The sequence below is a fragment of the Pogonomyrmex barbatus genome, unplaced genomic scaffold (genome assembly GCF_055798465.1).
Source record: "Pogonomyrmex barbatus isolate J1 unplaced genomic scaffold, ASM5579846v1 scaffold13, whole genome shotgun sequence".
Classification (NCBI taxonomy): Eukaryota; Metazoa; Arthropoda; class Insecta; order Hymenoptera; family Formicidae; genus Pogonomyrmex; species Pogonomyrmex barbatus.
The window spans coordinates 2,238,908-2,262,811 of NW_028297109.1; the positions used below are offsets into that span (position 1 = coordinate 2,238,908).

The 23,904-nt window shown below is 29.4% G+C and overlaps 5 protein-coding genes across 9 annotated transcripts in view; 2 read left to right on the forward strand and 3 right to left on the reverse strand.

Annotated features, from left to right (window-relative positions):
- Window positions 1–294: 294 nt before the first annotated feature.
- On the reverse strand, window positions 295–12,357 carry Vha44 (V-type proton ATPase subunit Vha44). Of its 4 annotated transcripts, XR_016138312.1 has the most exons (11): window positions 12,129–12,357; window positions 10,239–10,562; window positions 6,985–7,632; window positions 5,269–5,331; window positions 3,418–3,604; window positions 3,223–3,321; window positions 2,886–3,094; window positions 2,544–2,688; window positions 2,334–2,472; window positions 1,926–2,101; window positions 295–1,782 (listed from the first exon to the last, which is right to left on the reverse strand). XR_016138312.1 is itself a non-coding variant. In XM_089072535.1 (10 exons), exons 2-10 carry the CDS (start codon window positions 10,522–10,524, stop codon window positions 2,006–2,008), a joined length of 1,872 nt encoding a protein of 623 aa, XP_088928661.1. In that variant the 5' UTR covers window positions 10,525–10,562; window positions 12,129–12,357; the 3' UTR covers window positions 295–2,005. The 4 variants fall into 4 exon arrangements, 3 of the variants coding, with proteins under 3 accessions (XP_088928661.1, XP_025073120.2, XP_011631232.2); XM_089072535.1 differs by having other exon boundaries at window positions 295–2,101; XM_025217335.2 differs by lacking the exon at window positions 5,269–5,331 and having other exon boundaries at window positions 295–2,101.
- Window positions 12,358–12,417: 60 nt separating this feature from the next.
- On the forward strand, window positions 12,418–14,614 carry LOC105423246 (replication termination factor 2). Its single transcript, XM_011632928.3, has 4 exons — window positions 12,418–12,558; window positions 12,640–12,950; window positions 13,406–13,789; window positions 13,863–14,614. Exons 2-4 carry the CDS (start codon window positions 12,882–12,884, stop codon window positions 14,256–14,258), a joined length of 849 nt encoding a protein of 282 aa, XP_011631230.2. The 5' UTR covers window positions 12,418–12,558; window positions 12,640–12,881; the 3' UTR covers window positions 14,259–14,614.
- S1P (membrane-bound transcription factor site-1 protease) lies at window positions 13,931–20,236 on the reverse strand. Its single transcript, XM_011632931.3, has 12 exons — window positions 19,380–20,236; window positions 18,852–19,184; window positions 18,586–18,770; window positions 17,986–18,283; window positions 17,722–17,873; window positions 17,141–17,421; window positions 16,974–17,076; window positions 16,609–16,867; window positions 16,243–16,514; window positions 15,642–15,916; window positions 15,284–15,557; window positions 13,931–14,983 (listed from the first exon to the last, which is right to left on the reverse strand). Exons 1-12 carry the CDS (start codon window positions 19,908–19,910, stop codon window positions 14,623–14,625), a joined length of 3,324 nt encoding a protein of 1,107 aa, XP_011631233.2. The 5' UTR covers window positions 19,911–20,236; the 3' UTR covers window positions 13,931–14,622.
- Window positions 20,237–20,408: 172 nt separating this feature from the next.
- Window positions 20,409–23,246, forward strand: LOC105423251 (peptidylprolyl isomerase domain and WD repeat-containing protein 1). Its single transcript, XM_011632934.3, has 8 exons — window positions 20,409–20,639; window positions 20,912–21,014; window positions 21,094–21,290; window positions 21,403–21,596; window positions 21,711–22,048; window positions 22,131–22,320; window positions 22,407–22,982; window positions 23,067–23,246. Exons 1-8 carry the CDS (start codon window positions 20,546–20,548, stop codon window positions 23,208–23,210), a joined length of 1,836 nt encoding a protein of 611 aa, XP_011631236.2. The 5' UTR covers window positions 20,409–20,545; the 3' UTR covers window positions 23,211–23,246.
- Window positions 23,180–23,904, reverse strand: part of LOC105423250 (mitochondrial pyruvate carrier 2) — a 2,043-nt gene continuing 1,318 nt past the window's right edge. Inside the window, exons 1-3 of one of the 2 annotated variants that reach the window (XM_011632933.3) lie at window positions 23,710–23,904; window positions 23,493–23,634; window positions 23,180–23,417 (exon numbers count right to left, since the gene is read on the reverse strand). The exon at window positions 23,710–23,904 is cut by the window's right edge and continues 1,312 nt beyond it. In XM_011632933.3, the coding sequence (XP_011631235.3) occupies window positions 23,300–23,417; window positions 23,493–23,634; window positions 23,710–23,904 (455 nt within the window). In that variant the 3' untranslated portion in view covers window positions 23,180–23,299. Of the gene's footprint in view, window positions 23,418–23,492 lie in introns of both variants that reach the window. The other variant, XM_089072541.1, reaches the window with a different exon arrangement.

Consider the following 23,904-nt stretch of genomic DNA (forward strand, 5'->3'; position numbering starts at 1 on the left):
AATATATTCTCGATTTATTACATTGATTTGTTTTATATTTTATTTAGGTGTATATGTGTGTGCTATGTGTGATATGTATATACATATACATGTATACACACGTTATTATTTTATATACATACGTTATTATTATAATTACAAGATAGATAATACAAGCATCATGAAATGTATAAAGTCACAGCTTTGCTTAATTTAATTATATGCATAATTATATGCAGAAAATTAAAGATTGATAAAAAGAATTAGATTGGTCATATTTCAGGATCTAATAATGAGCATATAAATAAAAGATGCTGACAATTAAACTTAATATTTATTATCTACAAAATTACATTTATCTATACAGTTCATAAAAGTCAATTAACTATATGATTTCTTTAAATGTATCTACATAATTGAACTGCCAATATATGTATATATATATATATCCTCTTTTTATTACATGCCAGGATTTGCTTCTTTGAATAGGAGCGGACACATTAATCAGTATTGTCATTGATATCTGTCCAATTAAAACATTGTACATTGGTCTATATTTTATAATGATCTTATAACTCAAAATATAATATATGAAGTTTATATGAATTTTATGTACAAGCAATTTACATTACACTCAATACGAGAAATTAGGCTTGTTTCAGTAACACAAACTTTTTCCAGAAAATATTTTTTTACAATATACATTTATGCATATACTTGACGCGAGTTAACAATATATGTGATTCATAATATATAATATGTATTCGCAAGACTTATTTTGTGCAATACCAATTAAAAAATAAGTAAATTTATAAATAAAATAATTGATAAAAATAATCTGTATTACCAAATGACTACAATCAATAACGACTATTTTTTTTATTTTATAAGATTCTTTTTTCCAGAACATAAATTTTATGCAATAAAGATTCATTTTTATTTATATTTTTTCAATAATTTGCTATTATATCATAAAATATATCTTTAATCTGTTAAAATTGGATGTTAAATAATAATTGTACATGATTATATATATTTAAATTGAATAATTCAATATATTAAAATTTTGACTTTCATGATTATATAATAATCTATTTTTTTACACAGATAATACATAATTTGCACATACACATACACATACATACATACATATGTGTGTGTGTGTGTGTGTGTGTGTAAAACCTAGTTTTATATAATCCTTAAGTTTGAAACGATAAAATTTTAGAAGAATACATGACATGAAACTCGCTTCAATATTTAACAATAAAATATTCATTTTTTTTCTAACTTACAGTTAACAATTTGCTTTGCTAAATATTCACGTGACACACTGTGAATATTTCTTATAAGATGTAACAAGGTGTATATATCTTTGTTTTTTCTGCATAAGTCTTAATCTTTTATATTAATGAAAAAGATTAGCACTCTTTAACTCTGTACATAACATATTAATGAATAGAATTAATTGCATTATAGCAATTTCTATTTAGAAGTGGTATATATTTTTATATTGCGTTAATGTATAAAATAGGTTGCGCGCACTTTTCAAGTATATCAAGTAAATTAGTTTTAATGGAAACCAAATAATTGCAACGAATATTTGATTCTATAACTATATATCCGAAAACATAATAGTAATTGCCTGAGAAATTTATCTCTTATTATCTTATCATATATAACTCACTTGCTTTATGTGCTTATATTTGGAGAAAATATATATAAGGGAATGCACAAACTATTATGCAGTTTTGAGTAACAATTATAAATTATTCCAATTTCATTGATTTACAAAAGTAATGACTTCTGAAAAAGGTCAGGACAATTTTCTTTAAATTAAATCATAATTCATAATTATAAGCATAACAACTAAGGAAAGGTCAAAAGAAGTTTTTGGGAATGCAGTATTTCTTTTATATATTAATACAAGTAAGGGAATTCGTACGCACTTGCTACTAGATTCTTGATATAATAAAATTGTCATCCCAACGAATAAAAGAAAATATGACATCCAGGACAGGCTTAATAATTACACCTTATTATCAACCATATCCACATTGATTTTATAATAGACATATGGGAAGTAATCATTTTGGCCAAAACCTAGTCCTGGTATATCCACATTCTATTGAAATTGAAATGTCATTGTATTAGATATAAATCTATTTCATAAAAGAAGTTACATTATGTATACATTATCATAGACATCAAAATTGATTTCAGAACAAGCATATTTATTTGTAATAATAATAATAGAAATTTAAAATAATAATTAAAATTAAAAAATTTCAAAACTATGGTTAAATATTAGTCTAATTTCAATAATATAATGATATATTTTATATGTTTTTACTCACATCCTGATTATGTACTGTTGAAGCAGTAGCAGATGAATCTAAATGAGCATAAAGCTGATTTAGAGCGTCACGTAATCTCCTTGCACATTTTTTATGCGGATGCAACAATATTGCTTGGAAATTGACAGGTAAGCCATATCTACAAATTATTTATGTTATATTCTATTGTATTTTAATAAAAATGTAATAATAGGATGTAATATGCAATACCTGAGAACAGATTCAACAAATACACGTAATGCTTTAACATGAATCCAAGCACAAAAACATTCACTAAAATTCACTTTTAACCAGCGGACAAGTGGTCCAAATTGTTTCTTTTTATCAGTTACCAACTTTGTAATTTCATTTTTTCCTGTAACAGAATGTAATTAGAATAAAATTTCTTCTTTATCATATATTTTTAATCTCTAAATATCTAATGTATTGTATCTAATGTATTGTACATTTATTTTTAAATTATAATATTTAAATTATTACAAATTATTTGTAAATTATTTAATTGTATATTATTTTATACAAATTATAAAAAATTTCAATATTATGACAAACCTGCTGCTAATTCTTCTTCATTGTATGTAAAATCTCGTACGATAAACTTCTTTTCACGAGCATGCAACTTAAATTCATCCATCACTTTTTTAAATAAAGTGACCGTAAATAATCCATATTCGGAATCCTGAGTAATGAGTTGTGTACTACGCGGCACAATCATATCTGTAAGTTTTTCATAACAACTATACCATTCCTGAAAACTGGCTCTGAAAGCATAAGATATATAAGTATCATTATCTCGTATAATGATTCACGATTTAATTGTTATATGATTACTGTCCATTTCTATCAATGTTAATTTTGATTTAATTAGGCTACAGTTATATTTGCTCACCTCGGTACGATTACAAGCAAGGTAGTTAAATATTCACTGTCCAGAATAAAGTGTTCTTTTTTCACTAAATCTGCTAAATTTCGTGTTAAGAGACTTCCTCTGTTGAGAATATTACAGATTAAAAAAAAAAAAATAGTACACATAGTGATATTTACATCAATTATCAATTGTGTTCAATTCAAAACTCAAACTTACGTCTGCTTTTTTTCTAAATTTTGTAAGCTGCCTTTCAAGTTGTTATATATTGTAGATTTAGTTTTCAAATCGGCATCAATCTGTCCTACTTGTTTACTGATAATATCCGCGATATTTCTCAAAGACTGCTTGATGGGGTATTTAGCCATGTCCCACTGGAATCGAGTTATATACGAGGGCAGATCACCTAGTAAATTTTAAGTATTAATCCATTGTTCTCAGATAACAATCTTGATATGCAATTGTATAGGCAAAGCTTCAGAATATGTTTATATATTCTTTAGTACATAATCGATAACGAGTGTGAAATCTCTACAGATATGGTAAAATTTTCAACAATTTAATATTGATATATTTCTTAAGCTCTGCGTATATTATTGACATATATAAATGCTTAACACATATGTTTATTATAATAAATTCAAATTTTTCTATTTAAAATAATATCATTAAAAGAATAATATATTCAAAATGGTGAGATACTGAAAAAAATGATCCATACAAGCAATTCCTTGATCTTACAATGCTGCTTCTTTATCATTAGCATTACAAGAAAGAAGCAGGACATACACAGTATATCATGCAATCAATAATAACTAAATCTAAACAAACGTATTTATATACAAGAAATTGTCCATTTATTATAAAAATATATAACACTCAGTTATCTGGTATTCTCAACAAAATTTTGTGCATAATATTTAATATAGAAATATAATAAAAAATAATAACTTTATTAATAAAATTTCTAATTCATAAATAATCTCTTTGTGTTCTATAATAATTTTTATATCTTTATAAACTTTAACAATATCTTGATAAAATATATTGTCTTTTGCATTTATTACTGTCTCATTAATATCATAATTATAATATATAATACAAGAATTTATTAATATATTTAACAAGATAAATTCTCATAAATATACATTCTTATGCATATGTACCTATATTCATTTATGTAAATTACAAGAAATGTTATTAATTATATTTTTTATCTACTTTCCCAATTATATTAATTCCTTATATATATATATATATATATATATATATATATATACACACATACATATGTATATGTATACATATATACATATATATAGCATGTAAATAGATATTTCTGTTTATAAATTCTTAATAAATTAAAACAAATTTTAATACAATATACATGTATATACATGTATATTCTTAAAAAAATGTTTACGGATATTCGAGAAAAAATTTATTAAATACAATAATATCTAAATAACAAACTTTTTTGAAAAGTTGTGTTTTAATAACATATATTAGAATATACCTTTTTCTGCTTATTTCTTCAGATATATGTGTAAATTTTTATTACTAACATACATATTTTTACTACTAACATATTAGCTATTGCAAATCTATATGCAATAATGCAAGATAATAAAATAAGCAAAATAGCTAAAATAAAGAAGCGGTTTGTGCTTAAATGTAAAATACATGATACATTATATCATTTTTTAAAATGAATATATATGATGTGTTCCTGTAACTCTTACACAAGATCTATGAAGCGCATTTGTTTTTCATTATGTTCTATTCCAACAATCATGCAAAATAATATCAGTCATAAACTCATGTACCGATCGATAAGTATTTGCTAATTTCTACTAATACTATTTTTGTGCTGTGATTTGTGCTATTGTCTACAATACCATTGTTCATACGTATTATCGTCTGTGTGCAATGTGGTTATTTTACTAAAATTATAGTAATTATTAAAAGGGAATTGAAGATCAGTATTAAAAAAAAAATATAATTTAGGATGAAACGATTAAAACGGGACAAAAATATGTAAGATTTCTATGTACGTTTGAGTCAAATTACATTTCTCTCGTTGTTTCTCCATTTTGTGCCATCCGTCTTTCCCCCTTTTTTTAAGATCAATGTCTATTTTAATTATATGCATTAAATATCAAACATAAATAATAACAAATATATGTAAATATCTTCTTATTTTATACACATATGTATGTATATATATATATATATATATATATACACACACACATAACAACAAAAGTGAAGTAATTTATAAATAATAGCAGAAGCGATACACGAAAGCTATAGAAAGATAAAGAGCAAAATTAAAAGAAGAAGCTAAATCATTTAGTAATTAAATAATTACCAAAAGATAATTAAATATATACAAATCGATCTATTATAAAATAGGATAACTAAATTTTTTATATGTTCATTTAACTTTAATTTTATATATAAAATGGTAATATAATCACATAACAAATATAAAAGACGAAAAAGTGAAGACAAACAAGTCAAAAACTAAAGATACACTAGCAAAACATCTTCAAAAAAATCAATCATGAAAAGAAAAAGTATACACACTCATCATATTTAGGATGTGCAACGCAATAATTTTTCCTTTAAAAATTTTTATATTATTAATTTTTATATCATTAATTAAATGAATGGCAATTGGAAAAAGGTTTTTTGTTACAATTTCAAAGAAAATGTTAATCTTAGTTTAAATTTTATATATTTACATTTCATCAGAAGAGAGATTGTCATCTATTTTTTATTGTTTTGTTATTAACTCTTAGAAGATCATTAATATCTTTATATTCTTATTTATATATTTATATATAGGATGTCTCGAATTTAAATGTTAAAATTTTGAAAATGTGTAGAGAATCGATAAACTGAAGAAAAGTCCTTTAGTTTATTCTCTATACGTCCCTAAAATTTTGACATTTACATTTTTGACATTCAAGATACTTATATATTAAAATTTATTATAAGCATGGTAATTTTAACTATAATGATGAAATCATAAAAAGAATCAACAATAATTTATTTCTTCTTATTAATCATATTAAGTATTTGTAGAATTAAAATTGAAAAATGCGGCGCAATTGCGCTTTTTATATCGAGAATAGTCAAATGGCATGGTAACACTATTTTAATTATTTTTTTATAAAAATTTTTTATAAAAATGTTACGACAAAGATTACGAAAAAGCACAAGTTTTAATTTAATAAATCCACTTCGAGAACATTGTGATAGAACTCAAATGCATGATTAATCGAGCATATTGAATTGCCGTAGTGACGTGTAATGATATAAAACTATATATATATATATATATATATATATATATATATATGTGTGTGTGTATATAGTTATCAAAACATATAATAACATACACCTATATGTATAAAATGAAATAGTTGCTATACATATTAAAAAAAATGTGTACTAGACTATCAACATTATATCAATAATATGAGAGTAGAATAAATTATCTTTTTATTTTTTCTCTGTCTCTCTTTCTCATATAAATTATAATAAGTTGTAAGTTATATAAGTATCTATTCTGACAATCTCTCTTTATTTTCTTAATCTTTTTTGGATTATTCTCTTTTTAAAAAGAAAAAAATATGATAATAATTCAGTCGTTAAATGATCGAGACACGTGGTGCACGGGAGGAACAAAGCTTTGTAGCTATGTATCAAAAAGAAGGAGAAGGAAATAGAGTGGAGGAACGACGATGTTGTATCAGCCGGCAGTGGCAGGACGGATACCTGGATTCGGCAAATTGCGACTATGATCTTGATCTTGGTCTTGGTCGTTGTTTTGATCCGCATTGTCATCGTCGTCGTCTTTATCATCACCTCGGATCGATTTGTGGGTAGATCGATCTGGATCTTTTTCGACAGTAGATCGCGGACGCAACGGCTGCTGCCATCCAAACTCCCCTTCGCTACTACAGTTTGATGAGAGGGAAGAGAGGGTCGGACTCGCGGGAATAGGACTGGAGCCTGGCGTCGAAGGTACAGAAGCAACGCACCAATGGGTATGATAGCATGAGTATATCGACGAGGCATAATTGTTGGGCGGAGCTTTGACATCACTGATGCCCTGAAGATCGTACGACAGCTTCTTTTCGAACGTGGGGAAATGACCGTTGTGATGATGCTTATGGGAGCTATGATGATGATGATGATGATGATGACGATGGTGATGGTAATGATGATAATGATCATGGTTATGATGACGTTGGTGATGATGCTGACCTAAACAGGCGGCCGGTTCTGGTTCGGACTTGTCCAATTCCCTCCACTGCCTGTGATGCTCCGTCGTAGTCTTGTGTGATGGTGTAACAGGGGTGTTTGGCGGGGTGTCCGGACCCCCTTCGGGGCTCGAGCTCTCCCCATCCATTGATGTTAGACCTATCCATTATAGCCCAGTCCCAATCTTCGCGCGATCTTTCTTATTGTCTTGCTCACAATCTATTATTGTCTCCTACGCAAATGCCTAACGACAATGCTGACGAAACTGAATGAAAAACAACTCAGGAGAAGAAAACAAGGAGTATTTAACGCAAGTCACCGTATTTAAGATCAATCAATTTGAATTGTAAAATTCGATTTTAATATTATTAATAATTATATAATTCGGTTTTGATGATAATTCATATTTACGATATCGACTAGCTAAATGTTTGCAGATGTCCCGAAATATGTGTATAGACTAATATATATAGTCTAATATAAAAAAATAAAGCAGAGTAAATTTTAAATAAATGATATAATATGTAATGCTAGTAAAAAATATTGTAATATTTAATTCATCATTTAAAATATTCTGAAAATATTTATAGAATTCAAAATTCAGGAGAATCATATGTAAATTGTAATATTATTTACTCTCAAAAGGGTTTCCTTTTCGAGGTAACCATAAATTATAAATTAATCTGAATTTATATATTCAAATAACAATATAAAATTTATAAATTCTGATTTAATAAACAACAAAATATGAAGTATAATTTTTCATATTAATTCTAAATTTTATCAAACGTCAAATACTCCAATATACTGCAAAACAATGAAATAGAAACTAAACAACAAAAATAAACATTTGAGTAATAAGAAATATTCATGAAATATATATATATTAAAAAGAAAAAGAGTAATAGCCGTTATGACTCAAAATCATACGGTACATCGCAAATAAATAATAATATAAAAGGAAGATGATAAGAAAACCAAGGAAAAATTAAATCTTGTAGTGGCTAATCAGAGCTTGGTGACCACAGTAACCCAAGCAACTTCTTACGGAAAATTTTATCTGGCACGTGTGTGGTCCATAATTTCAAATCAACATGCTACCCATATAACTTTTATTTTATTTGTTCTTTACATATATTATATATACGTGTCTTGAAAGAAATATTTTTTTCTTTCTTTATACCTTAATACAGATTCTTATATTGTGCATATATATATGAGCAGTTATTAATAAAATAATAAGGGTGGGGAAACAGGGTTAATGTGGTCAAAGTTAAATAAAGATAAGCCAAGCGACATCACAAATTTAGAAATAAATCTATAGTAGATAATAAACGAAAACAACTGAACATATAAATAAGCATTCTACAGACATTTCGACTATGTACTATGTATTATATGAAGCATATCATTCAGTAAGTAGTTTATAACTCTAATTATATAAATATATTAAAGAATAATATAATATATTCGATAGAAAAATATATCTAATTACTTAATATTATAAACTATATTAAAGATATAAAAAAAAATTTAGATAAAATAATCCTTATTAGTTTATGATATGCACCATATATATATATATATATATATATATATATATATATATATATATATATATAGATGTTTTAATACATATATACTACAAGAAAATTTTGTCTGTATTCACCTAATTCAACTAATAAAACATTTGCTTCAAATAAATTTCATTTAAAAGCCACTACACTACAATTCGAGATATTTTTCATAGGATCTTGATAATAGTGAGTGAAATATTAGAGAAACATTTAACGATTAAAAAAAAATTAAAAATTCATAACTTCATTGAAATAAATGACTTCAAATAGAATTTAATAGTCTTTAAAAGATAAGATATAATTGTTTGAAATCAACGTTAAATATGAAAAAACGATATTTCGTTATCTGAAACAAATGTATGAAGACATGCAAAAATGTTCTATTATGCAACATATTACTTTTTTACGTACTGTTCGTGTATACAGACAAAATTGTTAAAGTCTCATTCGACTACGATACGGGATATTGTGGGAAAGAATAGGAATTATAGTTGTCTAAAATTCAACTCATTATTATATCTCCAACAAATTAAGTAAAATTTGGATTAATTATAACTAATAGATATCGAAGATCATTGACAAAAAAAGGTAATTTGAAATAGTGTGCATGTTTTGTGTTGTGTATAGTATATCTCATTGGTGCGTTAGTTAATTAATATATTACCATGAATTAGAGCATTATAAGAAAATGATGCATAGACAATCGATCGATACCTGTACGCAAGGGTCCAAAATGTTATACCAGCAATAATATATAAAATTATTTCTATAATCAGCCCTTTTGATCAAGTCAAATAGCCAATTTGTACGATATACACTTATCCTAGTAATAGACTAAGTAGTGTGGATCACAGTATTCTGTTACAGATTCGCATTTTCTAGTCAACATGATTCGTCTTATTTTTACTATAGTGGTTAACGCAAATTTAAACCAGAATAAAAGCGTAATATTTATCAATTAATTATTAGAGTTGAATCTAATTTCTTATACATATTTCTTATACGTGAAATTAAATATTACTTAACGCTTAAGTAATACTTAATATATAATTTATTAAACAAAGATAAATAAGTGCAGGCAATAATTTGGACCCCTGGATAAACAATCTGTTCCTCCATCATATGGACAATATCGTTGAAATAAAGACCTAATAGATAACATCGGCAACAAGTATCTCTTCTACTTACTGTTGTTGGCCATCAGGTTCTCGTGCAGTTTGTCCCTCTGATCCTCGAGAACTTCACCCAGATATGTCGCCACTTTACGTGTCACTTGTTCCACATACGCATCAAGCTTGCCAAGATCATCTGACAAACCGACCAACTGATCCAGTGTTCCGACCTTCAGATCCGGGATATGAAACTTGTAATTTACTGATAAAGAATGCTGCTTGGATGTTAAATTGTTCATAGTTTCCCATGTCTGCTGACAGGTTTTATCCCCAGGCGCAGATATCAACCAATATTCGGTCATCTTGAGTAGTGTAGGTTGCAACTAGGTTTCTAATATACCTGAAAAAGCAGTGATGTCACGATACCATTTAACTTGAAATTTTTGAATGCTCATATTACCTCTAAATATAAAAATATAAAATTACGAAAAAAATTTATTTTACTACATATGAATAATTATAAATATTTGGATTAATAAATATCAAAAACGCAGTATCATAAGAAAGAAAATTAAATAATTAAATAACTTAAGTATTAACAAATTTTAACGAGCAATTTTTTTTATTCTCAATTCTATTTCATATTGATTTATCCGTAACGGTATATATTGTTACGGATATTTATTTTTTATAAAATTTTCGAATATATATTTAAGTAGGTATATATACATATTTTATAGCAAGATATTTAAATAATAAATATTTAGTTATATTTTAATAAAAGTAAACAATAACATATAAATATATTGTTTTATAATTTCAATAGATGCTGACAAGGGCTGATTTTCTTTAAACTAGAGATTATTGTTATTCAATATTTTTCTTGTATTGGATATCAAAATATCGAATAAAATATTATGAATAGAATATCATATATATAATTTGTAACTATTCATAAGTTCACAAATATTTTTTACATCAAGGGAAATATTGAATATTCGTTTGCATTATCGACAGAGTATTTTTTGTATCAACTTTTTGTATGTTGTACTTTTGTAAATTTGGAAATTTCCTTTTTCATAATTAAAACTCACATACATTAACGCATGTACTAATAAAAGTTTGTGCGTTAATATATGTATTAATTTTCGATATTTTATTCAATATATGCAATATTCACTCATTTTTAATATGAATAATTTAAAAAATATCGATAACATTCGATATTTTCATGCGATATCGATATATATATTCCAGATAACCACCTGCTGCCATCCTGTCAGTCATTAACTAAACTAATAGCACATACTACATATCGCGCCATTCGCATTTGCGCAGAAGATTCTCTCCCCCGAATCGAGAGCTGAGAGCTGAGGCTAGCGTGATCATTAAATGGAAGGGCGATTAAATTTGCGGGAATTTACGAATTGCGAGACGAGCATACGGAAGGGGGTGTGGCACGACAAGCATCGCGTCTGCTTGACGTTATGTAATTAGGCGCGCTTTCCACATGATCGTACCTACGAACACGCTCTCGATACGTTGACGACCGATCGATATTGAAAAGAGAGAAAGAAACGAAAAAGGGAAACCAAATACGACCAAGTACGACGTATGCTCGAGAAATGTTCTCGAGCGAGACCTTTCAACGGGATATTCGAATATCGTAAACTCTGGCGACGGAAAAGAAGAGAAAGGAAAAGAAAAATAGCAATCGTCTCCGGAATCAAACCTACGGTTCGGATTCTCTCGAGGGGATCGATAATAGCGCGACGCATCGGCGGCGGAGAAGCCAAAACGGAGTACGTGTCAAGGAGAACCGCCGAATTTTTGCGAACACGAGTCGCTCGACAAAGCGATTCTTTCGTCTGGAAAATTTCTGTCTCAAAAACGAAATAGGTATGTATGCGTGCACGCGCGCGCGCGCGCGTGTGTTTGCCGACAGGATAGATGCCAAGCCACGTACCAGTGATAGATGGCCGGGTCTCCTTCTCCTCGTCGTTGTCGACGTCGTCCTCGTTAACGTTGCACGGCCGAATGCCGGATCGGTTTTCCACCACGGGAAAACTTCAGAGGACCTTACGGGCTGGACGACGCTGCTCGCCGACGACGAAACCGTCAGAGACCATTGTGACCACTCACGTGATGACAGATTGTGTGCTGCTGCTGTCTTGCGACCCGCCCGACAACTAAGCCGCGCGGCCGCAACGCTATGCTGTCAGCTGACTCCGCGTGACAGTGCTACCAATCGTGGCCTCCCACAATTTTAGAGTTTCAGCTCGTGCGTATTCGAGACGTAGACCGCCCGAATCTCGTTGACATTAAATTGATATCTTCAAATCTAAATCTTTAAAATTGAAAATTGCTCGATCTCTATCTGTCCTAATTATATTAAGGTAGAAATCCAGAAATCCAGCTTCTTCCAACATAGTAAACTCAGGATCTGAATATTCTTTATTAATATTTTTAAATCGTAGTATTTTTCTCCCGAAGAATAGAAATCCTCTCCTTTGATAAAGGAAGAAGAAGAAGAAATATCTCGGAAAGAATTGATTTGAAAAGAGCAGTTGGCAGCACATGGTAGCGTCTCTGCCGCCATTTTGCGCCATTCTCCTGTAATTACGATTCGCGACGCTAAGCTGGAAGCTTTTTGGAATATCAGCAAAGATTTAGCTAATTTATAATACATAATCTTTGTGATAAAGCCTCAAGTGTCGTCATGGGTTGCGATGGTGGTACTATTCCTCGCAGGGATGAACTTGTCAGAGTGAAAAAGAAGCCGGAACAGGTAAGAATAGAAAATTGGTATAACCTCGAGAAACAGCTCAAATTTTTATTGAAATTGTTTCATTACGTTGTATCGTTTTTTTTATTTTCAGTAATTTTAATTATTCTTATTGCTCTTAGTTTTTATGTATTTGCTATATACAGATTCGATTTAATTTAATTACCTGAAATTACTTGTAGACTACAGAAAATTTTTCTAATAAAACTTACATGTATAAGGAGATAAATATCTATAATAATTTTTTCTATATATCAGCTTTGAAAATTATCTTGAGTTTTTTAAATGAAATGTCTCGTATTTATTATGAAAACCTGAACATCGTCAATGTTAAATAAAAGAATATTAACAAATGCATATATAATAATCTATAAACAATTCTTTTTTTATTTTGTATAGAAAATATAGAATATTTGCAATGATTAATTACGTACTTACACATATGTAATTATTTATAGAAAGACAAGGAAGCAGAATTGGCTTTTAAATGGAAACATTGTACAATACGACAATTGCCATTGCAGCCACCAATCGTGGGTTGCAGCTTGGGTCATTTATATAGCAAGGAATCTGTATTGGAAGGACTTTTGGATCGTACTACTCTTCCTGAATCTGCTATACATATCAAGAACTTGAAAGATGTGAAAAATCTTAATTTGACCCCAAATCCAGCGTTTGATGGTAATAAAGCTGAGAAAGGGGATGGGTACAATAATGGAGGCAAAAGCCCATATATTTGTCCAGTCATCGGTTTGGAAATGAATGGGAAATATAAATTCTGCTTCTTATGGTCATGCGGTTGTGTAATGAGCGAACGTGCACTCAAAGAAGTGAAGAGTCTGGTAAGTAGAATATCTTCTAAGTAGAGAGAAGCACTGACTGAATTTAAAATTTAATAATATGTTAATTTTATAGACATGTCACAAATGTCAGCAACCATTTGAAGAAACAGACATAGTCATATTAAATGCAGAAAGTGACGATTTGGAACTCATGAAGGAGAGAGCAACACTTAGAAAAGCTAGTCAGAAGAAAATGAAAAAAAGGAAGTCAGATGACGTAACAGCAGAAGAGAAGAAAACAGATGAAGTGTCCAAAAAAAAGATAAAAAAAGAAGATAAAATAATTCCTAAACTGAATGATAATAGCAACAAAGCCAATGATCCTGCTTATAGAAAAGCTAAAAATGATTATAGTATCGCGAAAGATCCCAAAGCGTCAGAAGTTTTCAAAAGCATTTTTACCACTCATAAATCCGCCACAGAGCAGGATAGAGCGCATTGGGTTACTTATAATCCATTTTATAATTAATGTATATAAAATAGGTATAAAAATTGTCTTTTCAAAGAAAATGTAAAAAAGTGAAAAGGCGATTATATAATTTAATAATTTAAAAATATAGATATAGAAATTTTTGTATAGATATAGAAATGAAAACAAAAAATATTATTTGTTAATTGTTTTTGATAAAAATGTCAATAAACAATGCCATTTTTTTATATCAAAATTTATATAATCTACAAATTCCTGTTGCATATTACACATTTTAAAGGCACGTATAATCTATTTCGCATGTAAATTTTTTGATATAGATAATATTAGTCGTTAAAAAAATTAAATTAATTATGAATCTTATGTACAACGCATAGTAAACGATTTCTGTGAAATTATCAAGCTACATTTGTCCTGGTATCCTGCGTACAACTAGAGCTCGAATGGCTCTAAATAGTCTGAGTATAGTACGTTTCCTGCGTGAATGTCTGTTCAATCCTAAACAATTCCATAAATATATAATAATTATCATTATAATAATAATTATTATTATGTAACTCCATTGATAAACAATCACTTGTTCATTTCCCTGATTTTCTTTTACATCGTAGGTCATAACATCAATATCAAGATGTTGTAATGTGGGCATACTAGCACCACCGACTCGTCTCTTAAGCCATAAAGTATCTGTGTCTTGCAATACTGAATTTACTGCGCTCATGGTATCTCCTATAGGGAGCAACTTTTGAGGCTTGTAAAGTTCTCTGTAGAAAAAGGAATATTCAATTGTATATTGATAAAAATCTAGAACTGATAAAATAAGAACATAATTTGTTTAAGCACTTTGCACAAGAGGCACTCACTTTTAATTATGGCCTTTTAATCAGATTATTATTATTGTACCCTCCCTTTATCATAATTATAGGGCAATTTATTTCTAATACATTTATAAAATCAAAAATATCAGAATAAAAACAAATACAAACAAATATTTGGATAAATACAAAATTTATGGAATATTTGGACTTGAATTGATATATATGTGCACACGTGAAATTACTCACATTGGCACGGATTCATTGATTGGCATGGGTACAGCATGGATGGGAGTGGCACATAATGGAAGAGGTCTGAAAGTGCCTGTTGACTCATCAGTTGTTAATACTTTACTATGACGACCAAAATGATTTTCTTTCATTCGATATGGTAATTCTCCAATCTTCATATTACTAGTTGTTTTAACAGTTTTATGCTTTTTTTGACTTTCATCCATGAAAACAGTAGGTACGTAACCTGTTGTTGTGTATTCTAAGATAGCATCGAGCATCCAAAAACAGGCTAGATATAAATAATATTCTTATTAAATAATATTCAGATTAAAATATTTTCATATCATTAACAGATTTTTCTTGTAGTACATACATTTCTGTAAATGGCTGTCATCAATACAATTTGAATCTCCATAAACAACGAGTCTACCAGACATGCTTGTCTCTTCATTGACAATATTTTTTCCTTCATTTTCACCTGCTTCGTTATCGAGCTTTTTATTATATGCCATTTTTACATTCTTTTTATTTGTTATTTGTAAAAGTCCAAGAATTGGCACAAGTGTAGATATCCCTGTGTCTTTTTCCAAAAGCTCTCGACCTTGATCATATAACTCTACATACAAAAGGACTCCATCTTTTGGAAATCTAAATAAATATAAAGTCTTTTTATGTAGAAACTTGATATATATGTATAATAATTTTCTTTTGATTATAGAGTATTCAATATAACAGTCCGCACAATTTTTGGGACCAAGAGTTAACTGTTCTTTAAAGTTGGAAGAGTCCTAAAAATCATATAGACCGCTACGCTGAATACACTCTGTATATACAAGCATTTCCTGTAACTCGATTATTTAAGATATCCTTGTTGTTTTTAATGATATGAAAAAATACTAAAAGAAAAAATTATTTGTTTGGAAGGAGAAAATATGACATGTGTATAAGCTAATCTTCTGTACAAAATATTTTACCTAATTAGTGTAGTACCAGATGCGAATGTGACTGGTGCATGCTGGCCAAGGATGAACTGACCGTTTCGTACTTCATCGCCAAACGCCACACCCCAATTGGGATAAAGCAGATCGTTTATAGCAGGAATATTAGCACCTCCCGTTTCCGGTATCCACCATCGACGGGTATTTTCATCGTAAAACTTGATTTTTCGCATGACTGCTGTATTATACCAGTCTGCAAATAGGATTACTGATAGGCCATCCTCTACATCTCGTTTTAACTTTATCACCTGCAGTTAAAATCCACTTTATTTTTTTTGATCAATGTGTACACTATATAAAAAATCTATAGCAAATTCGATTTTATAAGGCTTAATTACATACTTCTTCAGGAAAAAATTCTTCTTCTGTATCCACGATAAGCAGAGTTCCATAATTTTTTGCATCAAAGCAAGTAAACGGATGACCAAGTACTTCAAGATAATATCCGGCATTACGTAAATGTTGATACATATCTTTAAAATTAGTATGTATATGATCTCCATTCCAGTCAAGCGGGTCGTTTTTTACGCGCAGATCGTCTCTGGGGAAATATCCGGGTGGATACCGCAAGTTATGATACTGATCCCATAAGATACGTTTCCTGAAAGAACACAGAGGTATGAATAATTAATTAAATGCTCGCAAATGCATTTCAGCATATATCATGTTCAAAAATATCGATTATCTTGCATAATATTTTTACTCACTGTCTAGGTGGAGTGGGTATGACTTTTGCTTGCAATGGAAGCATTACCGTTGATTGTCGCGGTTTACCCGCGCCATCACTTTCAATGGTAAGCGAGATATGACCTATATAGAAACATAATCTCTTATAATACATGAAAATTTATTTATCAAAAAAACAAAAATGAACCTTGTGCGATGCCCTGCCAGTCATGAGATGTCGAAGGAACTGTTATAGCAATTGCTAACCAGCCGGACCATGGCCATAAGACATCACTATATGTCATCGCCACATCAATATGTTCACCATTGCCGTTACCAGCATATGGATGCCAGGTAAGATTTACTACATTTCCAGCTACGCCCAAACCATTTATTATAGTTACGTTAACTATTGTGGGCATACCAGTATGGTATATAGCTTGAGTACAATACGGCCACATATATTGACACTCTGTTAAATCTATATAGCTAATTATTTAACAAAAGCAAGAAATTAATTATATTACATAATCAAAATTTTATCTAACTTTATCTAACTTTATCTAATCGTTATTTTAGCTGATTTTATTATATTTAATACATATAATTATTTTATATATTATATTTGTTATATCTACAATAAATGAATCAATTAATAAATCAATGTTTAAAATTAACTAATCAAATAAATATAATTAAAACTCATAAAACAGAGAAAAAAATGTATTTTATTTAAAGAATTTTATATTTGATAAATAAAGTGTACCAATATTTAAAAAAAAAGTTTACCTTGGATAGAGCGTAACAACAGGAGTATACGATTGTAAGAAATTAAATGTTCGCAGGAGATCTAATTTTCCTGCACCTTGCTCGAAAATACCAACTCCGGGCAAGCGACGAGCTGAACTTAATAATGCTTGTTTTATACTCGCCGGTGTTACCTTACAAATATGTATTATTCAAAATGTATGTCTATATTTTTTTATATTCTGTGATTTAATGATATTGATATCAGAATATATGAGCGAATATATAAAAAGTTATTATAATTACCTTCTCATTATTAATTCTAGATCCATTTGTCTCTACAAATGCACTAGCTAAGAGCGCAACCGCACCGGCAACAACGGGACTAGAAACAGAAGTACCAGAAAGGCTTCTGCATCCATTCTGTAAAGCAGAGCCCCTTACTCCTGATCCATATATGACCAGATCAGGTTTGATTCTACCATATCCATGAGGTAATTCCCATGTGGTCATACCACGTGAAGAAAATCTCGCTATTTGATCATCCCAATTGATACCTCCTACACCAATCACATCCATTTGATCGGCAGGATTATTTAACGTCCTGTATGAGTAAAAGATTGATATGTAAATATAACTATGAAATAGATCATATTTGTAGTTTTCTAAATATTAAAGATTTTACATATTAGAATATTTTATATATATATAAAACTAAGACTTTAGAATTATTGCAAAACATACAATATTCATTAAGCAGAATAATATATATTTAATTAATGTGTTAAAAAATTAATTTTTTACAAAAATGATTCTCAATTTTAGTAATATAAATCTGAAAAGTCTTAAAGTTCTTTTTCTAAGTAAAGTATGTAAAAATATTGTAATATTATTTTATTTACATACCCATATAAAGGTCCATCATTGCCAATTGCTGAAACCATAATGATACCATTAGCTGTAACCTCCCATACTTTATCGATAAATGGTTGATCCATGAAATCTGGACCACCAATGCTAAGATTTAACACTGTCACTTTTCGAAATATAGCATGGTTGAATGCATCCAAGAACCATGAGGTATAAGATACCTATTATATATTATTTAAGTTAATATATAAATTCTTCTGTATTATAAAATTATATGTGAGAATCGTAAAAGACAACTGCACCTGAGCATTTGTAAAAACACGAAAAATATAAAGATCTGCATCTGGAGCAAAACCTAAACAGTCTTTAGAAGAAGATGCAATAACACCAGCTACAAATGTCCCATGACCCAGGCCATCCTCTCGAGTATTTTCATTTGTCCAATTTATTCTCTCTTTAATATTCCTGAAATGTGGATGACTAGCAGCAAGTCCAGTGTCAAATATAGCTACTTTTATATCCTTCCCAGTAATACCCATTTTCCATAGTATATCAGCTTCAAGGAGGTATGTAATTTGTTTTGGTATAGCTCTTAGTAATTTTCGAGATGTATGTCGACTTGTCGATTGCCCAGACTAAATATTCCAAAAAATTAAATTTTTGTTTAATATATCAATTTTAATAACATTTTCTGTATTTTAAATAGTTATCTCAATTTTACATATCTCAAAATTTGTATATATATATATATATATATATACATATATATACACATACATACATATATACATACATATACACATAGTGGCTATATGTATATATAAACTTACATTATTATTATTGAGCTTTCTCCTAGATTTTCTATTTGTCAAGACATCAACATTACTTGTATTAATAAATTTTAAAGTCCTATGTATAAGTTTCTGTGGTGACACAGTCTTTACAAGTGGATGATTACTTAAAGCTTTAAGTCCTTCGTATTTATCTGTTTCTTCCAAGTGTATAATATCAAAATCACTAGGGTATAAGGATGCTGCATTGTTGCGTGGTATAATCTTCCAATTTTCAATATTAAATAAATTTAACGCAGCTCTTATATAATTTTTTCGTGCAGATGCTTGATAATAATTCTTAAATTTGATTATATATTCATTTTCAATTATGTTGGAAGAAAACATGATTTGAATTTCTTGGGTCTCATGACATGAGGAGCCTGAAGATACGTGTGTTTTATATGGTACAGATTCAGTCGTACAGTCATGTCTTTGACAGCTGCTATTTAAATTATTATGACTCAATCCATGCAGGATACAGAATGAAAATAACAAGAAGATATATAGCGAACATGTATGCAGCTTCATACTATTGACATTAACCGAGATCTGTGCTTCATACTTAGCTATGATTGTAGAATATTCAATTAAGATCTTGAAAATATTTAGATGATAATGATTATTGATGAATCATGTTTTTTTCTTTCATATTCATGTGATATGAGACATCGATTGATCAACTCGTGCTGCACTTGAAATTAAGACGTTGGATTTCAATTGGTAATATTTAAACGAAGTGATCTTGAAAGCAATCACGAACGTTTCCTCGATTCTTTTACAAGCATTCCTTACATCCTAACCTCACGTGTAGTTAACAAAAAAGATTCAAAACATTTCGGATGATTTACAGAACGCATTTTAATTGCGGACTATTTTGCATCGTTGCAAGCATAGATCACAATATAACCAGTAGGCGCTCTGCATGCATATAACCAGTAGGCGCTCTGCATGCATTGAAAATATATAGTTCAGGTTACGTATATTATAGATTTTCAGTACTGACAGTGAATATCAGAACGCAGCCTATGTGTTTATGAATTCGTAAGCATCGTGTGTGCTGAGCACGCCTGTGTTAGCTTAGGAGGAGCCAGGATCATTAATAAGGAGTAATAATAGTTTTATTTATTAATAATCAGCAACGTTATATTATATATGAAGTAATAATGAGTGAAAAACGTGAACACGAAGACAGTAATACAGAAGATGGTTGGATTGGACCGTTACCTTCAGAAGCTGCACCACAAAAAAAGCAACGAGGTTAACTAACCTGATTAAGAATGTTTTTATTTTTTGATTAATAAGTAGTGTTGAACACTTATGTATTTATTACAATTATTTTATCTTTTACTGACACAAGTGGTATAATTATTTTTTAATTATTTTCTTTGAATAAAAGTGAATGTAAAATTTATATAATCCATGAATCTTTTATGAAATTTTAGTTTTTCTATTATCTTGCTTAATATTTTTGATATATAAAGATATATTTTAGAAATTATATATTAAAAAAAATCCTTTTTATTTTACAGTTTTACAGTATGAACAAGTTTACATAGATAACTTGCCATGCTGTGAATGTTATGAGAAATCTTATATGCATAGGGATGTCATTACTCATATTTTAGTGACAAAGTTAGTATTTCACAAATAATTTCAATAATATGTAGTAATGTTTTTTTTAATAATCTGTTATTAAAATTTATTGATATAGGTCAAATTTTGTGATAACTGCCAGTTGCGATGGACATATAAAATTTTGGAAGAAGCAAGAGGAATTGATAGAATTTGTGAAACACTTTCGAGCACATTTAATGGCAATACAATCAATGTCTGCTAGCTGCAATGGTGTTCATGTTTGTTCAGTCAGCATAGATAAAACTATGAAAATATTTGATGTCATTAATTTTGGTAAGTATCAAACTTTATATATAATTCTTATTCAAAATATATATATTTAATAGCATATTTAATCTATTTTATTTTTTTATATCTATAATCTATTTTATTTTTGTTATTTAAGATATGATAAATATGATAAAATTGGACTTTGTACCACTTTGTGCTGAATGGGTTTATTCAGCTAGAGATGCTATATCTGCAGTAGCAGTGTCTTCTCAAGAATCAAATAAAATATATATTTATGATGGCCAAGGAACAAATACACCTCTACATATATTTGAAAAGCTGCATATCAAATCCGTTGTTATTATGAAAGTAAAAATTAAACTATAATAAAGCATAATAATTTAACTATAATAAAGCATATGGAAAGGTATCAATAAAAGGTATCAATAAGACAAAGAAAGAATAACAATTTTTCTTTTGCAGTATAATCCTGTATATGAAACATGTATCTCCGTCGATAGAGCAGGAATATTAGAATATTGGACGGGTCCGAAAATGGAATATAAGTTTCCTAAGTGTATATCATTTAAGTCAAAGTTAGACACTGACCTGTTTGAGTTCGCCAAAAATAAAACTTATCCGTGCGGCTTAGCAATATCACCTGATGGCAAACGATTTGCATCTCTTAGTGGAGACAGAAAAGTTAGAATTTTTAATTTTCGAACAGGAAAATTATATAGGATATTTGATGAAACGTTGCAGAGATTTAGCGAATTGCAACAAACTGTACAGCAACTTCCAAACATGGAGTTTGGACGTAGGTAAGATGTTTGCATTGATTGGAGTTAGTTTAATTTTGATTTCTTCAAATATTAATTAATAAATATTAATTTCTTATTGCAGAATGGCAGTCGAGAGAGAATTGGATAAAACCGAAACAAATTTGGGAAATATTATTTTTGACGAGTCTGGTTATATTATTTTATATCCTACAATGCTAGGTGTCAAAATGGTAAATCTTTACACAAATCGTTGTATTAAAATTCTGGGAAAGCCGGAGAATATACGATCAATGCAGTTAGCATTATTCCAGGTAAGTCTGTTTAGTAAAAGTCTGACATATCGAAGAGATGTGAAAAGCAATGTAATTCAATACATAATTCGATAATTTAATATAAGGGAAAAGCAAGAAAAACTACTGCGGCAGTAACCGTTGAGATGGAAGCTTCTGAAAATCCCACGATGGAGATGAATCGGCCAGATCCGACATTGTTTTGTACAGCTCACAAGAAAAATCGGTTCTACATGTTTACGAGACGAGAACCGGAAGACACAAAGAGTCAAGAATGCGATCGTGATGTATTCAATGAGAAACCTTCTAAGGAAGATATAATATCTTCCACGGAAGCTACTAATATGCAAAAGATATATGATACGGCGATTATTCATACGGCACTCGGCGACATCCACGTGAATCTCTTTGGGAAAGATGTCCCCAGGACGGTGGAAAATTTCTGTGTGCATGCGAAGAATGGTTATTTTAACGGCCACATATTTCATAGAGTTATTAAAGGTTTCATGATACAGACGGGCGATCCCACTGGGACTGGTACTGGTGGTGAAAGCATATGGGGAGGCGAGTTTGAGGATGAATTTAAGCCGAATCTAAAACATGACAGACCGTATACTCTGAGTATGGCAAATGCAGGACCAAATACAAATGGTAGCCAGTTTTTCATTACATTGATACCGACAGTGAGTATAAATTTTTCTTCACAGAAATTAAGATTCTATGTTCTCTTCGAGATTGTTAAAATAAATATTTTGCTTGTTTTTTAGCCCTGGTTAGATAATAAACATACTGTATTTGGTCGAGTCCATAAAGGAATGGAGGTGGTACAAAATATTAGCCAAGTGAAGACAAATCCAAAAACTGATAAACCTTATGATGATATACGAATAGTTAGCGTAACTGTTAAATAATTTTATATAATAAAAAATACACATTTGTATAAAAAATACATCAGTTCCTTTTTCAATTATTTTATGATCCGCACACTATAGATGTCTGTTTACTCTTGTGTCATTTGATACAACAATCCTCTCATGAAGTTATATGTTCCTGTGCCACAAGTGAACAAGTTGACACTGAATAAATTGTAATTCTTTGGTATGATTACCAGCGAGTATCTAAAATCGCATGAATTCTGATGGAATCAAGTTGATCAAGTGATAAAATAAATCTTAAACAAGATATTTGTATACCTAGACCATATAGCGCCTGTAATCATGAGACTAGCCGTTTGGCTGAGAGAAATCGTATCCGCAGGTCGATTAATATCACCTATGCCCGCTATTACCAAGCCCCACTTAAATGTCGGTGCCCAGAAGAATATTGTGGTCGGACCTGGTAAAATAATATTCTTTAGGGCATTTAGGAACGATTTTTTATTTTTAGAAAAGTTTGTAATCAGAGTCATACCTGCAGGATGTAGAAACACAGGACGGAATTTCTCAGGTAAGAGCAAAGCGATTCTCAGCATTAGCCTTTGATATGCACTAGCGTTTTTGGGCAATGCCATAATTTTGCTTATAAAATTATTTTTTAAATCAAATAAATATATTTTATAAAATATAAAAGTATATAAAATAAATATAAAATAAATATAAAATATAA

What these genes read in the sequence shown, in the direction of transcription:
- S1P (XM_011632931.3), bottom strand. Translation starts at nt 19,910, where the DNA reads ATGAAGCTGCATACATGTTCGCTATATATCTTCTTGTTATTTTCATTC. An exon ending in TGACAGCCATTTACAGAAAT is followed by an intron (nt 15,558 to 15,641) that starts GTATGTACTACA and finishes ATTTATATCTAG; the next exon opens with CCTGTTTTTGGATGCTCGAT. An exon ending in ATCAATGAATCCGTGCCAAT is followed by an intron (nt 14,984 to 15,283) that starts GTGAGTAATTTC and finishes CTTTTTCTACAG; the next exon opens with AGAACTTTACAAGCCTCAAA.
- LOC105423251 (XM_011632934.3), top strand. Translation starts at nt 20,546, where the DNA reads ATGAGTGAAAAACGTGAACACGAAGACAGTAATACAGAAGATGGTTGG. An exon ending in ACCACAAAAAAAGCAACGAG is followed by an intron (nt 20,640 to 20,911) that starts GTTAACTAACCT and finishes TTTATTTTACAG; the next exon opens with TTTTACAGTATGAACAAGTT. An exon ending in TGCAGTTAGCATTATTCCAG is followed by an intron (nt 22,321 to 22,406) that starts GTAAGTCTGTTT and finishes ATTTAATATAAG; the next exon opens with GGAAAAGCAAGAAAAACTAC.
- LOC105423246 (XM_011632928.3), top strand. Translation starts at nt 12,882, where the DNA reads ATGGGTTGCGATGGTGGTACTATTCCTCGCAGGGATGAACTTGTCAGA. An exon ending in TGAAAAAGAAGCCGGAACAG is followed by an intron (nt 12,951 to 13,405) that starts GTAAGAATAGAA and finishes AATTATTTATAG; the next exon opens with AAAGACAAGGAAGCAGAATT. An exon ending in TCAAAGAAGTGAAGAGTCTG is followed by an intron (nt 13,790 to 13,862) that starts GTAAGTAGAATA and finishes TTAATTTTATAG; the next exon opens with ACATGTCACAAATGTCAGCA.
- Vha44 (XM_089072535.1), bottom strand. Translation starts at nt 10,524, where the DNA reads ATGACCGAATATTGGTTGATATCTGCGCCTGGGGATAAAACCTGTCAG. An exon ending in TCGCAATTTGCCGAATCCAG is followed by an intron (nt 5,332 to 6,984) that starts GTATCCGTCCTG and finishes TAATTAAAATAG; the next exon opens with ACATTGATCTTAAAAAAAGG. An exon ending in CAACAGTACATAATCAGGAT is followed by an intron (nt 2,102 to 2,333) that starts GTGAGTAAAAAC and finishes CAATTTCAATAG; the next exon opens with AATGTGGATATACCAGGACT.